Source organism: Fulvia fulva, chromosome 6 (genome assembly GCF_020509005.1).
Source record: "Fulvia fulva chromosome 6, complete sequence".
Taxonomy (NCBI): Eukaryota; Fungi; Ascomycota; class Dothideomycetes; order Mycosphaerellales; family Mycosphaerellaceae; genus Fulvia; species Fulvia fulva.
The window spans coordinates 2,818,116-2,837,903 of NC_063017.1; the positions used below are offsets into that span (position 1 = coordinate 2,818,116).

The 19,788-nt window shown below is 54.0% G+C and overlaps 9 protein-coding genes across 9 annotated transcripts; 6 read left to right on the top strand and 3 right to left on the bottom strand.

The window, feature by feature from the left end:
- Nucleotides 1-1,083: 1,083 nt before the first annotated feature.
- On the top strand, nucleotides 1,084-2,409 carry CLAFUR5_07138 (uncharacterized protein; the record flags this gene model as incomplete). The annotated part of the gene is made up of 1 exon (XM_047906286.1): nucleotides 1,084-2,409. One exon carries the CDS (start codon nucleotides 1,084-1,086, stop codon nucleotides 2,407-2,409), a length of 1,326 nt encoding a protein of 441 aa, XP_047763457.1.
- A 356-nt stretch (nucleotides 2,410-2,765) lies between these two features.
- CLAFUR5_07139 (uncharacterized protein) lies at nucleotides 2,766-3,098 on the top strand (the record flags this gene model as incomplete). The annotated part of the gene is made up of 1 exon (XM_047906287.1): nucleotides 2,766-3,098. One exon carries the CDS (start codon nucleotides 2,766-2,768, stop codon nucleotides 3,096-3,098), a length of 333 nt encoding a protein of 110 aa, XP_047763456.1.
- Nucleotides 3,099-4,154: 1,056 nt separating this feature from the next.
- CLAFUR5_07140 (ABC transporter G family member 1) lies at nucleotides 4,155-6,346 on the bottom strand (the record flags this gene model as incomplete). Its single annotated transcript, XM_047906288.1, has 6 exons — nucleotides 4,155-4,684; nucleotides 4,733-4,886; nucleotides 4,937-5,449; nucleotides 5,507-5,765; nucleotides 5,819-5,926; nucleotides 5,982-6,346. The coding sequence occupies 6 exons, from the start codon at nucleotides 6,344-6,346 to the stop codon at nucleotides 4,155-4,157; spliced, it is 1,929 nt and encodes a 642-aa protein (XP_047763730.1).
- Nucleotides 6,347-6,959: 613 nt separating this feature from the next.
- CLAFUR5_07141 (FAD-linked oxidoreductase ZEB1) lies at nucleotides 6,960-8,448 on the top strand (the record flags this gene model as incomplete). Its single annotated transcript, XM_047906289.1, is given in 4 exon segments — nucleotides 6,960-7,246; nucleotides 7,302-7,776; nucleotides 7,793-8,275; nucleotides 8,293-8,448. The coding sequence occupies 4 exon segments, from the start codon at nucleotides 6,960-6,962 to the stop codon at nucleotides 8,446-8,448; spliced, it is 1,401 nt and encodes a 466-aa protein (XP_047763734.1).
- A 447-nt stretch (nucleotides 8,449-8,895) lies between these two features.
- Nucleotides 8,896-10,020, bottom strand: CLAFUR5_07142 (Golgi to ER traffic protein 4; the record flags this gene model as incomplete). The annotated part of the gene is made up of 3 exons (XM_047906290.1): nucleotides 8,896-9,574; nucleotides 9,631-9,924; nucleotides 9,974-10,020. The coding sequence occupies 3 exons, from the start codon at nucleotides 10,018-10,020 to the stop codon at nucleotides 8,896-8,898; spliced, it is 1,020 nt and encodes a 339-aa protein (XP_047763727.1).
- A 369-nt stretch (nucleotides 10,021-10,389) lies between these two features.
- On the top strand, nucleotides 10,390-12,061 carry CLAFUR5_07143 (Zinc finger-containing ubiquitin peptidase 1; the record flags this gene model as incomplete). Its single annotated transcript, XM_047906291.1, has 3 exons — nucleotides 10,390-10,861; nucleotides 11,040-11,970; nucleotides 12,028-12,061. 3 exons carry the CDS (start codon nucleotides 10,390-10,392, stop codon nucleotides 12,059-12,061), a joined length of 1,437 nt encoding a protein of 478 aa, XP_047763728.1.
- A 1,188-nt stretch (nucleotides 12,062-13,249) lies between these two features.
- CLAFUR5_07144 (Major facilitator-type transporter ecdD) lies at nucleotides 13,250-13,889 on the top strand (the record flags this gene model as incomplete). Its single annotated transcript, XM_047906292.1, has 2 exons — nucleotides 13,250-13,422; nucleotides 13,478-13,889. The coding sequence occupies 2 exons, from the start codon at nucleotides 13,250-13,252 to the stop codon at nucleotides 13,887-13,889; spliced, it is 585 nt and encodes a 194-aa protein (XP_047763725.1).
- A 2,199-nt stretch (nucleotides 13,890-16,088) lies between these two features.
- Nucleotides 16,089-16,514, top strand: CLAFUR5_07145 (uncharacterized protein; the record flags this gene model as incomplete). Its single annotated transcript, XM_047906293.1, has 1 exon — nucleotides 16,089-16,514. One exon carries the CDS (start codon nucleotides 16,089-16,091, stop codon nucleotides 16,512-16,514), a length of 426 nt encoding a protein of 141 aa, XP_047763726.1.
- A 425-nt stretch (nucleotides 16,515-16,939) lies between these two features.
- On the bottom strand, nucleotides 16,940-19,274 carry CLAFUR5_07146 (uncharacterized protein; the record flags this gene model as incomplete). Its single annotated transcript, XM_047906294.1, has 5 exons — nucleotides 16,940-17,206; nucleotides 17,261-17,462; nucleotides 18,895-18,928; nucleotides 19,009-19,015; nucleotides 19,071-19,274. 5 exons carry the CDS (start codon nucleotides 19,272-19,274, stop codon nucleotides 16,940-16,942), a joined length of 714 nt encoding a protein of 237 aa, XP_047763723.1.
- Nucleotides 19,275-19,788: the final 514 nt, after the last annotated feature.

Consider the following 19,788-nt stretch of genomic DNA (forward strand, 5'->3'; position numbering starts at 1 on the left):
CTCATTGACACCAGCCTCCCGCGTCTCCTACATTCCAAAGCAATAGTACGCCGCGCTACGTGAGGCAAGACAACGCGACCGAACGCGTCTGCACAATCTGCGGTGGTGCAGCGGACTGCTATCATGTTGTTTGCTGACACTCGTGTTGTCGATTGTGGTCGTTGTAGGGCTGGTATGCTCACCCATACGTCTCTTCTCCAGGCCTCAGCGCGTGCGCCGAAGATCTGATGAAAAAGATGGAGTCTCCGCGGACTGTGGCATGTGTGTTGGGGTGAGGAAAGGCTGCTGCAAATACTTATGGATCGGAAGCGTTTGGTGGGTGCGACCAGTGCGGTCGCGAGTCCTGGGAATACTATGCTTACGTGCTTGTCAGGGTACCTTACACTGCGAGGCAGGGGCGCTTACCGAGGGAGCCACTTTGATGTAGGTGTTTGAGCCATGTCCGCCCACCATGACTCGGCACCACCTACTGAAGACCTATTGCTTGCGCATGTCATTGCTTCTCTTTCCTTCCTCGATGGACGTTACTCACGGCATAGCTTAGGCTGAATTGTCTAGCGATACATAATGGGGACCATCCTCATGCACCGCGCTGCTGCTTTTCTGGTTCGGCGGCTCGATAGGTACGTTTCCCGATGTGTGCCAGCACTCCATCGACGTATTCGGTTGGACCCCCCTTGAAGCTGATGTGCTATGGCCAGCAAAACATCAGCTCGCAGTAGAGGCCGTCACCGAGCACCTTGTCACTTTGCAATACTCAAAACTAGTCGCGCAGATCGTCGAGCACACTCGGACCGACTTAGTGGTGTGCCAAGTGCGATGGTTTCCTAGGGAGCCGCTGTGGAACCATACTCAGCCAGTTTGATGTAGGAGGAAGGAAAAAAGAAGCTTGAGGAGTCAGAGGCTTGTAATAAATGTGTCGGAGGCGGGGAGCGGCAAGCTGCCGAGCGAGTCGCGGGATGACGTGCAATAAGTCACTCGCGCGCCAAGGAAATTACCCTGCACATGCTAGATGTTGAAGCACAAACACGACTCTGCGAAATCGCCCATCAACATCAGCTCCATCTTTTCGGTCGCATAGCCATGGCTCCCAGGAAGAAAGCAAAGCGCCGAGACGTCAATACAGAGCCCAAGCCTACCCAGGCACAGAGGAATCGCATGAAAATTACGAAGAGGCACAAGAAGAATGTCAAGCGTCAAGGCCAACACAGCAAGACGTACCGTAAGCTTCAAGACCTACTGTCGCTCGCGATTCCTCTCGGCTGTAACAGCAAGAGCAACTCCAAATGGGCTGTCTCCAAGATCTTCGCTGTTGACGACCTCCTCGAGTGCTACGCACAACTCAAGATGCTACTCAAGCTAGCAGAAGGTACCAAACTCAGCTTCCACGAGATATGCCTCCTCTGTCTTGCAGAACTCGGACTGAGGGACTTCTCGCTCGATGAACTCGACGCGGATCGCGCGCTTGAGCTCGTCCGCGACGAAACGCTTTCGCAGAGCCTGCCAGAGTACAAGAACCTATTCAAGAACGTCGTGAAAAATGCTGCACTGAAGAAGAAGAAGGAAGCGAATCCTGACATGGCCGATGCGATTGACGACTTCATCAAGAACGAATTGGAGTACGAGGATATGGAGCCAGACAACGAGTTCGACTTCGAGAGAGCAAGACACGGCATTCGCCATCACCTGAATCATGCACACCGCGAAGAGGACAAATTCCCTGCCTTCACCGACAGCGAGCAGCGAAAGCTTCACGAAGACTTACTCGTGCACCACCTCAACAATGCCATGTACTACGAGACCCAACTGGCTTCCCACAATCGACCATATCTCCTCACACAGGCTTGGCTCTCGAGAATTGGCCCCGACGGCATTCGGTGTGCTGAGAGATGGCGGGCATTATTAGGGTCTAGAAATGATCATGTAGCCCCGTGCATGGAAGGTGTCGAGTACGACGGAGCAACCGATTACGAATCGGAGGGTGAGCAAGTTCAGCAAAGTACGCACACTGGGTACAGCACGACAACGCTCCAAGGCGAGGACACAGACACCGGTGCGACATCAGAGCGTACACAGAACACTGGCGGTGCTACTGCTACTGGCGCTTCTACTGGCCGTATCTTCTCGTCTACAAGTACCATGCCACCGCCACAACCCAACGGGAATAGAAGAGTGATTGCCGCCACGGGCGCAAAGAAGGGCCGTACTGCTGCTGACGGGACCTCATCATCACCACCTCCGTTCACCTTCCCTGCCAAACCAACAGCATCCGCAGATGCGTCGGCAACGAGCGAGTCCGAGAGACGGTCGCAAAGCGCGCGAGGACTCTGGCACAGAGCCACCGCCAAAAGATACTTCGAAGCCTCCGTCACCGCCCTCGAGTCATACCGGTGCTACAAAGGACAATGATGCGTCGTCAGGGCCTGAATCGAATGCCAATACTTCGCATGCTGGGGGCACAGCATCTTCGTCCAAGACTACGGGTGTAGCATCTGATATCGACAAGCCAGAGTACCGCGAGCCAGGTGGCGTAAAGTTGAACTGGACGAGGACTACGATGTGGAGGAGGACGGCGGTGCTAAGCCACCACCGCCTCCTGATGCGCAGGGTAAGGAGCACAAGACAGAACAGCGCGACAAAAAGGCCGCTTCGTCAATACCAGGTCCGACCGCCAAGACATCAGCAGCTAAGCCGAAATTGTGGGATCGCCTAGAGGGAGACAGCCACTTCACCGCCAAGATGAAGGGTTTCATCCGCGGCTGCGTATGGCCAAGCAGTGGTCCAAAGGGAGCGGGAAGGCCAAGAAACATTTCTTCAATGTCGCAGAGAACCTTTCTGCAGCAATCAAGGAGGCCTCAGCCATCAAGTCCTCTGTACTGGATGCTTGGCTCGACGATGCAGATGGAGAGGCAGGGCAGAGCTATTTTGGGCGTAGTCGCCGTGCATTCTGGAAGGAGTACCTTGCCTATCAGAAGGATCACGGAAAGGGCACCTGGAAGAAGGAAGCGTTCAAGAAAGCCTATGCCTCGTACGAGAAGGTTCGGGATGGCATTCAAGACCAGACTCAGGCTGACGAGAAGATGAACGGGGATGCTTGAATGCGCGACACTTCACTCGCAAGATGCCTGACTTTGGAGATTGCTTGCCTTGGTGTATGCTTGACACGGAATGTCATGTAGATCATGGAGTCAAGACCACCCATCTATGTTGTCCGCGGACATTGTATAGCTTCCAATGTTGAAACATAGCAGGACTAGCGCATGAGGTGCTTGTTGAAAGCATTATCGACATCACCGTCTCAACCTCTCTGTACCATCAATTTCGCCTCCCACCGCCCCATGACCCCCATCCTCACCCCTCCTCACCCCATCCTCACCCGACCCCCCCCCCTGCCCTCCTCCATTCCCACCCCCAGACCGTCCCCCCAACAGCACCACCTCCCTCACCTCCCTCAACCGATCAAATCCAATTCCCGTGTTCCCCTTCTCCACATCCCCCACCACATCCACCAACGCCTTCAAATCCCTCCTCTCAATCCCAGCGAGTTCCGCCGCCGCCAGCTGTTGTCGCAGTTCCATCGCTGTGATCTTGGATCCGCATGCGTCGGCGACTGTTGCGCGTAAGTGCGCAAGGTAGAGCGCTGAGTGCCCTGTTTTGCCGTAGCCTTGGGCGTAGGATTCTACGCCGAGTTTGGCGAATTGGGGTTGGTGGGTGTGGGTTTGGGGAGGGGGCATTTGGAGGAGGCCTGGGGGGTTGAGGGTGTGGGAGGGTGTGGGAGGGTGTGGTGTGGGTTTGGTGAGTTTGGTGGCGTGGTGTTGTGGTGGTTCTTGGGTAGTACTGTTTTGAAGGCTTTGGCTAGCATGTCTTGTGAGCATGTCTGGTCGGCTGCCAGCAGCAAACAGCTTCACTTGCAAGGTGACTACACGGCGGCTCTGTGAAGAGTGTCAGCTGCTCGCACGTCACTGGCGAGACATCCCGAGAAGAGTTGTCTCTGAGTACTGCCTCATTCTACTATTCTATAGTCGTAATTCATCGTAAGCCATGTGCTAGAGTACATCACATTCTGTCTTAATTCGCCGCAAGTGCCCAAGAAGCTGCAATCCATCTCCGCCCTGAGCCCTGATCATACATCCTCTGCGCCCGAGTCCAGTCATTCACGTCTTCCTGTACCATGTGACAGCCCAGCCAAACAGCCGGTACACCACGATGATACCGATCATGATGCCAACCCACTTGCCCTGTCTGCCAGTCGGATAGCCGAATTTGTCCAGCACCGCGATGCCCTCGATCTTGCACTCGCTCTGCAGCGCACTTTGGTACATGCAGAAGCAGTTACCGTTGTCAACTTCGCAGTTGTAGTTGCGGCTGCCGAACTCGTTGACCATCATGCCCTGGAAGACGTAGGCCTGGTAGTCGATGTAGTGGAACACGTACTTCCAAAAGACGTTGAGGACCGGAAGTGAGACCAAAAAGCCGCCAACACTCATCCAGAGACCGTTTGCGAAGGCGATGAAAGCCAGTGCGACCACAAAGTTCGGGAAGAGTGAGCTGATGAGGACAACGAGGGACTCAGCGGCGACGAGGTCCAGGAAAAGCCACATTACCCAGACGAAGAAGGCGCCGCCAGTGGGTCGAAGGTTGATCATCCAGTAGGAGAAAATGGAGAACAGGATGGAGATCAAGACTGGTTGCGAGTCAGCAAAGGGTTTCCATCGAGGAGAGTCGAACTTACATAGGTATGGCAGTGCGATCAAGAAGTTGGAGATGACGAACGCGGTTGGGCCGTATAAACCGTTGGCGCGCTCCTTGACGAACATCGACCGATCTTCCAAGAAGGCAGGAACGTAAGCTACTGCCATGAAGGACATGAAAGCAGAGCCGAAGAACTGTCGACGTAATTAGCAAAAAGCAGATTGACGAATGATACACCACTTACGATCGCATTGATGAATGGTTGTATGTGATCCTGGTGAGGAGTCAAGCGCAACCACACGGTACCCATCATGATCGATAGGCCCATGTACATCACAAGCCTAATCCAATAGGCGACTAGATCACGGTAGCTCTTGATGAAAGCCCTGTGAAGGAGGGTGACGACCTGTGATGTGAAGGCAGCATGTGGCACGAATGGCGTCTCGACATCGTCACCAAAGAGCTCAGCAAGCTGCGTGTCCAGTAGCTGCGCGCGCTGTGATTGCTTCCAGCGGGTGAAGATGGCATCGAGACGGGCCCCGTCAGCGTCATTGCCAAAGTCAGCGTTGGTGATGTCCAGCATGTGTTCAGCAGGGTTTGTGAGAGGCGGAATCGGCATGCCAATCTCGTTGAAGTAGTCGTCGACATCGGATGTGTATCCAAAGTAGCAGGGCCGGCCTTTTGACAGCAGCATGACTTTCGAGAAGAGGTCTAATGTCTTGGTAGATGGTTGGTGTATGCTTGCAATGACGATGAGCTAGCAAGCGTCAGCTATCCGTTTGGAGATGGGTCAATGATGCTCAGCTGGACTTACGTTGTTCGCCAGTGCGATTCTGCTGATGAAGGACATGACCTCGTAGCTGGCAGTGGAGTCGAGACCACTGGTCGGCTCGTCCAAGTACAGTACTGAAGGCCCGGTGATGAGCTGTGTTGCCACGCTGACCCGGCGCTTCTGGCCTCCAGATATGCCCTTGCGGAGCGGCGAACCGATCAGCGTTCGTCGCTGATCACCGAGACCGAAGGATCCTACGAGCTTGGAGACACGATCTCGTATTTCGGCTCTGCTCACGCTTCTATGGTAGCATCAGCACTTAGACCGTAGGCAGAAATCGCATGCGCAACTTACGCAGGTAATGCAAGCTTCGCGGCGAACTTTAGGGTCTCGTCGACGGTCAACGATCCGATGAGAGTGTCTTCCTGCTCCACAAAAGAGCTGATGGCTCGATGAGTGCATCTTAGCGCAATGACATTAGCCATGGTCAAACAAGATGTGGGCAAAATGTACTCACAGTGGGTATTGCTTGCCGTTGATCAGCACATGTCCTGCGTTGGCATCGGTTCTGCGAGCCAAAGTATTGAGCAGTGTCGTCTTTCCGGATCCAGACGGTCCCATGAGTGCCAGCATCTCTCCAGGCTTCACCACTCCCGAAGCTCGATGAAGGATATCGCGATCATGGCCGGTGGTTCGGTCGTTGACGGTGACAGTGAGATTCTGCCACGCGATGCTCCTGACAGTGCTGTTGCTGAAGTACGATTCCCCGCCGCTTAGTCGCTTCTCAACATGGTGGTGGTCAACGTCGCTGCTGAAGTGGTTGGGGTCTTCAGGCGACATGATGAGCATTTCTACGTCGGACCTGTAGGATGTGCGGTGCATCAGCGATGGCGTCGCAAAGATGGAAGTGCGTCTTCACGTGCACAGCTGCTGATTGCTATGAGGTCTCATGCTGGGTCCGCGAGCAGGCTGGGACCTTTTGTCGAGAGGTGCAGGCGAGCTGCATGTGCAGACGGCGATGTTTGCGGCTGCCACCAGGGAGCGGACGGGGAAGCAGTCGCTCGCGCCACATTCGACCCGGTCAGGTGCGCTCCCCGACGCGTTGTTGCAGTGGCGGCGTTGGCTGATGCTCGGCTTGCACACGCATCGCTGAAGTGATTCGCCGCGTCTCATCGCGACAATCTAGTCTACGTCAAGGCGACCAGCCCAGTCGCCGACGTGCTGCCTGCCCGCGACGGCGAGCGCAACAGGTCTCTGCGTATCAGAAGGCACATGCGTTGTATGGTAAGGTATGCGTCTTTGCAGACAGAGATGATACATGTACATACAGAGCATGACGAAGGAAGGCGCGTTGCATAGACTACACCACACGTGGCGATGCAGGATCTTCGCAACGGCTGCCTGTCTGGTCACCGGTGATTCGTGAAGGCACCTCTCACCCAAGCCATCACCAAAACAACATCTTTAGCTGTTTCTCTCTTTGACACGAAGCACAATGCTCGGCGTCTTCAGCTCCGTCTTCGCCATCCTCACTGCCGCCATCGCCGTTACTCTCTTCCCTCCGCCAGTACTGACAACAGACACGGATGCACGATGCATATGCTTTCCGGGACATGAATGCTGGCCATCCGAGGACACATGGACCACCTCCAACGACACCCTGGGCGGCAATCTTGTTGCAACCACTCCGTCGGCAGCCCCATGTCATGATAGCGCATTCGGCGATTACAAAGCTACAACATGCAGTCAGCTTCAGGAGGGCTGGACCCTGCCTGACACTCAGTGCGTCGTTCGGTAATGTGCTGCCAATGGTGAGATTGTGCTCATACACTATAAGCTATGCTACTTCGTCTTCGCTCATGGCACCATTCTTTGCGAATCAAAGCTGCGATCCCTTTGCTGGTAGATCGTCGCGCTGTATCATTGGCGCTTATGTCAGCTACGCAGTCGATGTCCGTTGTGCTGACCATGTACGACGGGCCCTAGCATCTGCCCAGCGTCACACTGTCCGCATAGTCATTAGGAACACCGGCCACGACTACAATGCCAAGTCTCCGGGTGCGGGCTCGCTCGGGCTCTGGATGCACAACTCAAAGGATATCCGAATCGCCGATTACGAAGATGCGCATTACAAACGGAAGGCGATGCGCATGGGCGCCGGCGTTCAAGGCTTCGAAGCGTACGCAGCCGCGCACAAGGAGAACCTGGCAGTGGTTGGCGGCGAATGTCCTACTGTTGGCCTCGTCGGTGGCTATACCCAGGGTGGAGGTCACTCAGCTTTGGGCTCGAAGTATGGCCTTGCAGCAGACCAAGTGACAAGTCTTGCAGTGGGAAGTTGTTGATGGTCGAGGCCGACACTTGATAGCGACTCGCGACCAGTATGCCGACCTCTTCTGGGCTCTGAGTGGTGGCGGCGGTGGCACGTATGGTGTTGTTGTCTCCATGACTGTGAAAGCACACACTGATCCGCCGACCTCTGGGGGCAACCTGACGTTCACAAGCAATGGCATATCACAGGACCATTTCTGGGAAGCTATCAATGCTTATCATGAATCGCTGCCTGCCATTGTAGACGAAGGCATCATGAGTGTCTCCGCTTTCAGTAACACTTCCTTTGCCATAACACCAATGACAGGACCGGGAGTCACCGCTGAGCGCATGGAAGAGTTGCTGCAACCACTAATCACCAAGCTCGAAGACCTCAACATCGACTACACCAAAGTCATCCGCCAGTTCCCAAGCTACTACGACGAATTCAACGCGATGTTCGCTCCAATCCAGGTCGGCATCGCACAATACGGCGGAAGGTACGTGACACAGCGTACCAGTTCCACCTCAAGGAGAGTTATTATGGTGTGAATCATGAGAAGCTCTCGAGTGTCAAGGATAAGTATGATCCTGCGCATGTGTTCTACGCGTTGACGGCTGTCGGGAGTGATTATTGGGTGCCGCAGGATGATGCGAGGTTGTGTAGAGCTGTGTGAATTGGAGGCAGATCATATACAGTATCAGGCGTTTCAGCATCGCTTAGGAAGGGTCGAAGGAGGTCTCACACCTCATCTGTCATATTCACATCACCGTGTTCATCTCTCGTCTCGTCTCCAGGGCTAAAGAATGCGACAGTGAGGCTATGATAGCCCAGCGCAACAGACAAAGGACTCTTACCCGTCATCCCGTTCAGACGAGGTGATCGTGGCGAGAGCCAACATAATGGAAAAGCGACCAGATCTCCAACGTTTGGCAGTGTTCGTCTGCCATGCTCGGTTTACCATAGAGATCATGGAGATGGCCTCGTTCCAGGCCTCGACGCCCTAGAACGTCAATAAATGATCTCATAGACAAAGAACGGCGAGATGATAAGGTGTATCACGAAGTCGCAGGGTATTGCATTCTACACTGATGTAGCTCTTTCTGTTACTGTGCTCATATTCCTAGTCGACCGCTGGCGCCGGCGCAGGTGTCTCTGACGTGCTAGGCGTTGCATTTCCCGCAGTGACCTGTCGACTCTCCTTCTTCTTCGCTGCAAATGGGTTGCTACCACCCATCAACATGCTGCTCATCATGTCGAACAGGGGATTGCTTTGGCTGGGGATCTTGATGCCAAAGTACATTTCTCCAACCTGCAGCAGCGGCTCGTCCCACTGCGACGCCTCTTTGAGATGTGCTGCATAATGCGTCTTGAGCTGGTTGAACAAGTCTTTCGTGCCGCGCTGGATCGCTAGTAGAAGGAGTCCGAGGAAGTTGAGCAGTGGGAGGGATGGGTATATCCGGATGTCGCTACTAGGGGAGGAGATGGACTGCACGCCGAGGCCGGGATGGAGGGAGGATAGTCTGCTGGTGAAAAGGAGCAGTGCCTTATTCGCAGCACGAGTGTTGCCGATGAGCAGATAGGGGAAGACGGCACGGGCGGCGTAGTGTGAGGCTGTCGAGGGCTCGTCTGAGGCGTACCATTCGTACTCCATGTCAGCGAGGGCGGACGCAGAGTCACTGGTTCCGAGGGTGAGATGTCGTTCGGCGTCGTAGGTCTCTCCCTCCTCTGCGTATAGTGATCCTATAACATGGTGAAGCTCAGGATCGCCCGCTGGGAAGTCGCTGTGCTTTGCCGACCATCTGCGTTAAATGTCAGCCCATTCCGTGCTGTCCGTATGTTCAAGCTCTTGACCTACTCTACAATTCCAGTGACAAACTTCTTCTTGCTGGGCTCGTCCGGTGGGAAAGCTCGGAGCAAGCTCAGTATCCGTGCCTTGTTTGGAACATCTGCCTTGAACTCGGCCTTTTGGTAGACTTCCATCAGATATGTGCATAGATCGGAGCCAGAACCGCCTTGACCGGCCTTGAGCAGCATGAGGGCGCCATTCGAGAGGAGGTCGGCAGCGGCGGGCCAGTCTTGAGACTTGGCATATCGGTTCGCGATCGTTCGGAGCTGTTGGTGTGCTTCGTAGAAGTCGCCCTCTTCAATTCTGGGAGCGCTGTTAGTGATGCTTCGCTGTGAATTTGGCCGGTGCATACTTGGCTTGCTGGCGCGCGAGCACCTTCTGTATCTTGGCTGCAGACATGATGGAGGTGGTAGGTACTAGAGGGTAGAACAAAATGCTGTTCAAGATGCAGTGGCAGGTGACGTACTGGGGATGTTCACATGATGAACTGGAGCTGCATGTGGCCATGTGCTTCGGCACCCCACCGAACGCCATTTTGCAGCAAGCTCAAGATTTGATGGTATTTGATGGCACTTGATGGTATTTGATGGAACCCCTGGCAACTCTCGTGGCTTGCGCGTCTCGTGGCGATGCAGTCTCGACAAGAAGGCGCGGCCTCTCACCAGCATTCACCAGGCACCGTTATAAGGACGCTCATCTCGACTTCCATCTACTGTTCGATCATGAGATCTGGCAATTCCGTACACCACCCACCGCGACTACCACAAAATGGCTAACGCTTGCTGCCCATTCTGTGGGTACAATGGAAACGAACATGCTGTGCAGTTGCACATCGAAGAACATCATACAGACGACTCGCCATTCGTCCCGAACGACCAGCATCCTAGCAAGGAGAATCGTGTTTCGGCCAACAGCAGTAGTTCTGCCGCTGTCAGCAGTTCCAGCCACGATTCTATGCCATCTGACGAGTGGACGCGATGCACGCGACCAGGATGTGGCGAGCATATTCATTTGACCGACATCGATGAGCACCTCGATCTTCATGTCGCAGCTGCACTGCAAGAACAGGAGAATGAGAGACCTCCTCCATTGCCTCCAAGGAGATCGCCACGGCCAGACAGACCTCAGCCTGCGAGCAGCGGCAAGCCCAGCAGTCCACCACGCAAGCTCGACACGCTAAAGTCGAGACTGGAGAATAGCCCAAGTCGAGGATCAGGCAGTATCTTAAGCTTCTTCTCCGGTAAGTGGACTCAGTAGTCGAGACACTCTTCTGTTGATCGTCGGACTTTCCTGTTTGAGCCTTCGCGACCTGCAGGGGCGATCGGCAGGCTCGATGAAGAGCACCCTCGCGATGTGGACACAACTTCCATCAATCATCCTTCGCTCGACCCTCCGTCACTAACCACGCTTTCTTCCAGGCACATCCAACTATGGCAGGTCATCGACTGTTCGGCACATTCGGCCGCCGACCAACCCTGGGCGTCTCGGTAAACGAGAACTTGGACCTTATGCTTTTGAGCAGCGAATGCCTGATAAGGTGCGGCATATCCTACTGCACGATGCTGAGCCAGAGTATGTGCAACGAATCGGCAGTGATGGGCGCCTCGTTAGGCAAGCCTTTGTTCCAAACCAAACGCAAGGCGTGATCAACGTGCTCGCGGACTTGTGCTCACTCGACAAGGACAACGCCGCTACGTTCCTTTGTCACCCATGTGTTCGACACATCCACAAGCTCGAGTGTGATGGCAACTTCTGTGGCTTCTGGAACATTCAGGTGCTACTCACTTACGTGCAGCATATGGATCGGCATGGACCGCAGACGTTACCCACTGTCGTCAAGATTCAGGAGCTGATCGAGAAAGCCTGGGACAGTGGCGTGGGTGCGTACGGTAGAACAGAGACGGGAGGCATTCTCAACACTCGCAAATGGATTGGTACTCAAGAAGCCTTGACGTTCTTCACCCGCATCGGTGTCAACTCACAAGCGCTCGCCTTCAAAGATGGCAACAGCAACACCGACCCCATGGCAGCTGAGGAATTACTGGATCATGTCGAGGCCTACTTCATTAGTGGTGAAGAGACAGCAAGAAGGCATGGCACTTCTCGCACCACCAACCTGCCTCCGATCTACTTCCAACGAGCCGGGCATTCCATGACCATCGTCGGAATCGAACGAAAACACGACGGCTCTCGCAACCTGCTGGTTTTCGACTCGTCCTTCGCGACATCCAAACCGATGATGAGACTGATCGACGGGCGGAAAGCTCAAGCTTCGATCGACAACCTTCTCAAGGTTTATCGCCGCTCGGACGTGTCACTGACCAGATGGAGCGAGTTCGAGATCTTGGTGTAAGTGCGCAGTACATCCAACGATGAAGACACTCTGCTGACATGTGTTACTTGCAGACCTTTGAGCATGCAACGGGCGCAGTCCGCTTGAGGAAATTCTCGAAAGGCCGAGCTAGTCTACCAGAAGAGACACCCACCGATAACAGGCCTGCGCACTTCTGCAGGACTTTAGCAAAGCCTTCATCCGATTACTCAATGGTCTTCTGGCGCCAGCGCGAAGTCATTATATCCCGGCATTTCACGCTATATGCCGGTGACTGGGAGCCAGATCCGGTCTGGAGAGCTCGACCGATTTGTCTTGGCGCCTTCCATGCAAAGTTCTTTCGAACTCCAAGAGCTTGGTCCGAAGATGACCCATATCGCCCAGACGCCAACTCGACATCTTGATCTGGCCTAATCACGGGCCCCAAGACGTTTCCCGTGGGCACAAAGTGGCTCTGCGGAGACTCCCATGTGGTCGGCCTGCCCCGGATGTTACAATCGGTCCTTCGCCATCAAGCAGGACCATCATTGACAGTGCGGCAATCAGCGCACTTCACAACGTGATATGGTCACAACTGGCAGCATGTTGTCGCGGCATTTTCGAGCGACTGTCTCAGCCTCGCCTGATCATTGAAGCCTTGATCCATGCGATCGTCTCGGTCATCTCTCGACTTGGCGAACAGGCAGAGATCCGGTACGGTAGTCGCGTGGGCGCATGGACTCGTTTCATGTCCGACCTTGACAGCACAAGGATCGTGTGCCCTTTGCGCAACCACAGCGGGGCAATATCTGCTGCTCGTAAGTACCGATCGTAAGTGCTTCGGTGGGTCTATAAGAGTGTCCTTCCCTTTTCATCTGTTCTTGGTCGAGGCTTCTTGCGTGTTTGGTACGTCCTGAGGCATAATTCCAACACGTGGAGAGAGAAGGACACTCGAGATGGGGATCGGTCTCAACAAGCCCAAGGACGAGCCAGGAAAGGCATGGCCTGCCATTGTCGTCGGCCTGTGAGTACAATGCAAGGCGGCAGACAAAGGCGCAAAGCTGATTGATAGCAAAGGTTCGTGGCGTTTGGCGGTGTTCTTTTCGGATATGGTAGGTGGAATAACCACAGTACTCTTAACGTTGTGCCAACTCACCATGTCTAGATACTGGTCTAAATAAGCGGTATCCTGGCCATGAATTATTGGATCCAGGAGTTCAAGACTGGCGATAACGAAGGCATTACGGCATCGCAGGACTCTCTGATAGTGTCGATTCTGTCTGCTGGCACATTTTTCGGTGCGCTCTTCTTGAGAAGATGGGTCGTCGCAACCTACTGTTGATGGGTGCCATCGGGATGTGCGTCTACCAATTCATCGTGGCCAGCACCGGTACTGTGGCTGGTGTGGAGAACTTGGCAGCGCAACGAGCGGCGATCTCGTTCGTTTGCATCTACATCTTCTTCTTTGCTAGCTCCTGGGGTCCTGTCGCGTAAGTACACTCCGTCCACTGTGCTTTCGTATGTCCGGCTAACACGGTCTTACAGCTGGGTTGTCACCGGCGAAATGTTCCCCCTCAAAGTCCGCGCCAAATGCTTGTCCATGACAACCGCCACAAACTGGCTCCTCAACTGGGCAATCGCCTACGCAACCCCCTACATGGTTAACGAGGAGTACGCCAATCTCCAGTCGAAGGTATTCTTCATCTGGGGCAGCTTCTGCTTCGTCTGCATCGCTTTTGTGTACTTTATGATCTACGAGACGAAGGGCTTGTCTCTGGAGCAGGTCGATGAACTCTTTGGTGTGTGCTCGAAGGCGTGGGAGTCGAAGAAGTTCCACCCGCAGGTTAGCTTTCTGGATGTGCAGGAGAGGAAGACGATCATTGCGGAGGCGACGGGGGAGGTAGAGAGGAAAAAGAGTGTACAGCATGAGGAGGTTACGGATCTCAAGGCGGAGTAGAGAGGAGTGATGGGTGCATGGCGAGGGCACCAGTGGGTGTGGCAGTGTTGACGTGTACTACAACCAGTTCTCACAGTCTGCTCACGACTGCGATGGTAGTGGCGCGGTTTCAGAGACAGCCAAGAGACTTCAGGTTTGCCGACTGTTTCTCGTTATCACCTGCGAAGCATGCGACAAGGAAATGCGAGCATTGCAGCTCTGACAATGTCTCCCTCCGTTTCAAAGCCTGGAGGTATCCCCGTTACTACATACAAGGTAGCGTTGTACTCAAGCCTCGTTGTGAGATCTGGAGGCTCGTGGTGCGCCAACGTAAGCCTCGCTGGTGCTCAACCATCAACATCGAGGCGGAACGTGCGGCAAATGCTCAAGACGGAACCATTAACAACATCTCGGCCTGCCAAAGCACAAGCGCTCTGGGGTTTCGGCCTGCTGAAGGAAAGTGCTACGAAGCGTGCCGCGGTGGCAGGTTAAACCTGGCGCCTGGCTGTTGTCGTTCCTGAGGAATGCATTCCGAAGACACTCACACGACTAAAAATAAAGATCACAAAGCTTTGATCTTAACAGTTGTACTGTATGCCACATCAAACCACAAGCTCTCCATCTCCAGGCTCGTGAGCCCGGCACAATGATGACCCGGCGTTTCTGCTTGTACAGCGGAGTTACGACTGTCTTGCCGTCCTGACTCATGCGGAATTGGCTGCTACTCGTCCAATAAGGCTGTGGACAAAGAAGAGCAGCAAAAGCTGCAACCGACTTTTGCATGTTGCGAGCGTATCAGAGTCTGACTGGAGCCTGACTCTGCGATTTGCAATGCCTTCATTCGCCAACGACCCGCAGCACAGACAGGTCGAAGGTCCACATAGACAGCTATTCGAGCTGGTCATGCCATCTCCTATGGCCTCGTCGTGCTCCACTGTCAAGGCAGTGCTGCGCTTTGACCACCTGATCCCCCTAAGTACTTTCAACTTTCGCTCTTCCTCCTTCATTCCTTTCCTCCACACCAGGCAGCACCGTCCGACACAACACAAAATCACATGACTTTGGTAAGTCCTCCTTCCCCTTTGCCTCAGGCTGACTTCTTCTCTTCAGATCATCGCCTTCTTGGCAATCAATTCAGGTGATGTCGTCCAATGGTAGGACACTCAGTGGGCCCTAGCTGTCTCATTCTTTTGACATGCTGAGGGCGGCAACCATCCGCCAGTACCATCCAACTCAGAGATGGAGGTTCAATTCCTTCCCACTCTACGTACTTTTCATCGGCTTGTTGGCGTCGTCGCCGGCATCTGGAGAAGAAGTCTCCGGATAGGTCGTGGTGGTGGTATGTGGCGATCGTGTCGTCGCGTGAGCTTGTGTCCTCGTCGTATATGACTGGTGTCGACCATTGCGAGTACTGTACTCAACATTGCTTTCTTGAGACGTGAAGTGACGCGACACGCTACGCTTGCGTGGCCCGGCCGATCCTGCCCACCGTGCCACGATGTCGTCAGGGACAGGGGTGTTTCGTGTCCGCCAGCCGGTGTTGCTGCCAAGGTGCTGTTCTTGAGGACACAGCAAGGATGCCGGAGCTATATGTCTAGCGCCCTGCACCATGCTCGCGTGAAAGATGGCTGAGAATGCTATGTGAGCCCAACTTGCTACCCATTGTTGACGCAGTATCTGCAGCTCAGCGATGCCGATATTGCCCGTTCGTAAGACGACTCCGCACTGCTCAGCTTCGCCTCGCAGCCTAAGTGCAGCGCGACCTGAGAGCTGCAAGACAATCCTCAAGCCGGACCATCTCGAGCTTCTCCGCTCCATGTGCGTTGAGAAGGTGGTGTGGCAATCAACGCACAGTCCGTATTCCGTAGCAACGAGCAAGGGCGTGGACTCACCGATTGTGACGCTCGTTCTGGTCAAGTTTCAGCCGATTTCGGTCGTGCCGGTGATGATCCGCTCGATAAGCGATAAGCGACTGTGAATATTGAAGTGCGTCGCGTGCCCACTTGAAGTGAGGCGCTGTTTGCTGTTGCAGAACGCAAACTACCTCAGATAAAGTCATACGAGCGAGCACAGTAGACTACTTTGCGACGCCCCGCTGGGCTACGACTGCGACACGACTTCGACGAGAATCATATTCACCAACAAGAACAGTCTAGCAACTCAAAGCATCTGAGCAACAGACGTACCAATTTCACCCAAGACTGCACCAGTACAACAGGAATGGCCACCAACCATGCCAACATCAATCTCATAACATCTGGTCTTGGTCTCTTCTGGACGGCCGCCAGCAACACGCTCTTGGTGTACCTCGTCTACCACGCATACGTAAACATGCACTTCTTCATGGACTATCTCGTCAGGCCAGTGAGCAGCCGCAAGTACGTCGAATACATGGACCTCACACGAACAGACGACATCTGCTTCTTCCTCTGTTCCGGAGCTTTAGCCACCTTCTCTATTTCCGCCATGAGCGTCTGGTACGCCCTGATCGATGTCTTCTGGCCGATGAGGTTCGTCTTCTGGTTATCGGTCGCACTGTTCTCCGCAGCCACCACTCTTGGTATCGTCTGGGACCTTGGCTTGCTCAGATGGGCAACAAAGGTCGTGCGGGCGTGCCAGCAGTTTGTCAGGAATGGTGAGAAATGAGTTTGGTAGTGAGATCCTGAATGGTTATTCAATGCCATGCGATTGGAGTAAGTCGTTGGCAATAAGCCAGCACAGTTGCGGAGGGCTCGCAGAGGACCGAGGGTGTGCTGAGGAGAGATGGGGAGCGTGAGAGAAAGACACGCGACTTGCGAGTCAGGTAAGAACTTGAGCTGCGCATTCCATTGGTCGACTTCGCAGCGCATACTGACAGCGGCTCAGGACAGCGATATGTCTCTCGTATGATGAGGTATGAGCCACGACCGGAAGATGAAAGTCTGTATCTACTATAAGATCTAGACAAGCTCGAATGAACACAAGAAACTTACAACACTGTTCCAAAGGCCCAAACTACATCTCTTAGACTATCGGCCCTCCTTCATGGTCTTCCTTCTGGTCATCCTGCTAGCCATCCTTCTGGCCATCCTTCATTGGCTCTTATCATTGGCATTTTTGCCTTCGGCTCCAGCACGCGCCTTCTCTTGCTGTCGTTCCTTTCTCTCCTGCTTCTGCTGGTAGTACGCATCCTTGCCCATGTCAGCCCAGGCGATCCGGCGCTTCGCAGCAGCAGTGAGACATGGTGGTGCTGCACTCTGTGTGACTTTGCTCACGGTGTCGGCGATGTCACGCTTCGATGCGCTGCGGAGACGGTCTAGCAAGATGTTATATTTTCCGAACCGATCGGCGCCCTTGACCTACAAAGAAGCTGTTAGCGACTGACTACGGCGGTCCCTGTCTGGGCGCGCAACTCTTGCATGAGCCTTGATAATCTTCTCGCGGGGAGCGGTCTCGTAGGCGTTGTTGAGGCGCTTGGCTGCGTTCGCTTTCACTCGCCCCTGCTGCTGCTGCAGTTCTCGTCTTTGCTTCTTGCCGTCGTAGAATGCCTTTTTTGCCAATGCGTGCGATGTCTGTGCGCCGCTTGGCGGCTTTACTTGGCTTTGCTGGAAGTGGCTGGCTCATGGTCGGTGTTGCAGGGCCTGGGTAGCGGGCACAGTCGAGGATCTCACTACAGTTCCGATGAGAGAGGAAGGTGGATCGTTGTGCAAGTTGATTCTGTCAAGTGTGGCGTCGTTACAAGAAGTGCAAAGCTCCAGAGTTCATTCACTGACAAGTGGGTCTCGCAGGCGGGGCTCTGACCCGGGCAGCAGCGGAAACCCTGCATTAGCGGCAAACATTGACCATCGGACGCACCAAAGAAATTTCTCCTCCGCTCGCTCTCTCTTTCTTCCTTCCACCTTTGCCGATGACTGGTCTGCCGAGAATCTCGAACAACAATACTTCCACAGCGTGTAGGCTATGCTACTAGTCACAACCTAGCTTCGGCGAAAGACGAGCGCATGGTATAGACTAAGTGGTACCCCAACCGCCCAAAACACGTGGTCGTCACTCGAGATCTGTTATTCGGCATCACCAGTGTAAGGTATTAATGGTCAACCGCTTCACCATCTTCGCCAATGACTGGCCTGCCGAGAGTCTCGATCAACCAAGTCGTCCACAGCGTTCATGCACTGTCATTAGCCAAATTAGCTTCTGCGAAAGGCGAGAACGGGGCATCGAGTAAGTGGTACTCCAACCAGCGAAAGCACGAAGACGTGAATCGAGACCTGCCATCCGGCGTCGCCAGTGCAAGGCAAGAATGGTTAACAACTTTCCTTCTCTTCTACCACCACCACATCTGCTGATAACTGGTATGCTGGGGGTCACGAAGAAGCAAGTTGTCAACAGCGTGGAGGCAATGTTATCAACCAAATTAGCTTCGGCGAAAGGCGAGGACGTGGGGTTGAGTAATTGGTACTCCAACCAGCGAAAGCACGAAGACGTAGTTTGAGACCTATCATCCGGCATCACCAGGGCAAGGCAAAAGTGGTCGGCACATTCGTTTCATCGTTATTGGCGCACATGCGATGGCATCGGAGAAGAGACTTGATCATGTGAAGATATGTTCCAGTGGGTTATTGAGGCAGCACTCAAACGCCTAACGCTTCACACAATACAGGTTCACGGAATTATGGCATCGTGACGACCGAGACTGTCTTGATGGATGAGGAGGTCCTGGAACTCATCAAAGTTGGCATATAACACGACATCTATTATCTCGACCTTTTGATCACTCGCCGCGAGCCGACACCTCTAGATGTGGTGTTTGACTCTGGGATCGGCGTATTCAATCTATATCGAGCATTTTCCATAATGCGGCCCTCTCCTTGTCCCTGCTCACCTCTGGTGTTTGCTGCTCTAGCGGATCAGAACACGTGTGAGACTCTTCATTAGATGACTTCACATTCTTACAGTCGGCCGTACGCTGCTGCTTCTGCTCGTCAGTCGCTGTAGCATCTGTGCTGGTTAGTGCATTGATCAAGACCTCCGATGGTTGCAAGCTTACTCGGGCCTGAATCCACCGTAGACTGCGCGGAGCGCTGCCCAAACACGTCAATGGCTTTGCTCTCGCTGCGAAGCCGATGCTCTTGAATGTTTTATTTGGTGATGTGATCTGTACCATGGACCTGAGCACAGGCGAGTCAGTGACATTCGACTCATACCAGATCAAGTCTTACTTACTCTGCTCCTCGCAATATCTTGAATGGAAGCAGTCGCTAGGTCATTAGCCAGACGCTTCGTAGACTCGGCCTTGACACGTTCGTGCTCGAGCTGGCGGTCCCTCTTCTCTTGCTTCGCGACCTCGTATGCAACCTTGCCCATGCTCGTTTTCGCAGCGCGACGCTTGGAACGCTTGCTTCCAGCGATTGGTGATGTGGTGTTCATGGTGTTTTCTGCATCACATATTGCACGATTACCCGGCGAAGATGCGGCTTGTATGTCAGGCGGACGTAGTTCATCAGAATTGGGCGCGGTAATCGCAGTCACGGGACACTCGCAGCATTCACTTCGGGTAGACGCGGCAACAGCCGCGCACTGTCTCGGATGACGTGGTCGCGGGAGCTAGTTAAAGCACTTACCAGCAGCGTTTGCTTAAGAATTTCTCACACATCAAAATTTGTGAGGGTCATCGGCTGGACATCCACGAGCTGAATGCGTTGTCCGCGTGACGGGGCTAGCCATATACTCTTCGGGGGGAAGGCAGTTCAGCAGATTATGCAATTGCAAAAAAGCTCGTAAGGACGCTTATCGGGAGGTCTCAAGTCGATGACTAGGACATGGTGAGCACAACAGCTGCGGGCCCAGAGGTTACTATCAAATCAGCATAAGGCGACTGACACCCAGCATTGTGTCTATTACACCCATGCGTACGGCCAGGCTGTCTGCACAAGCTCTCTCG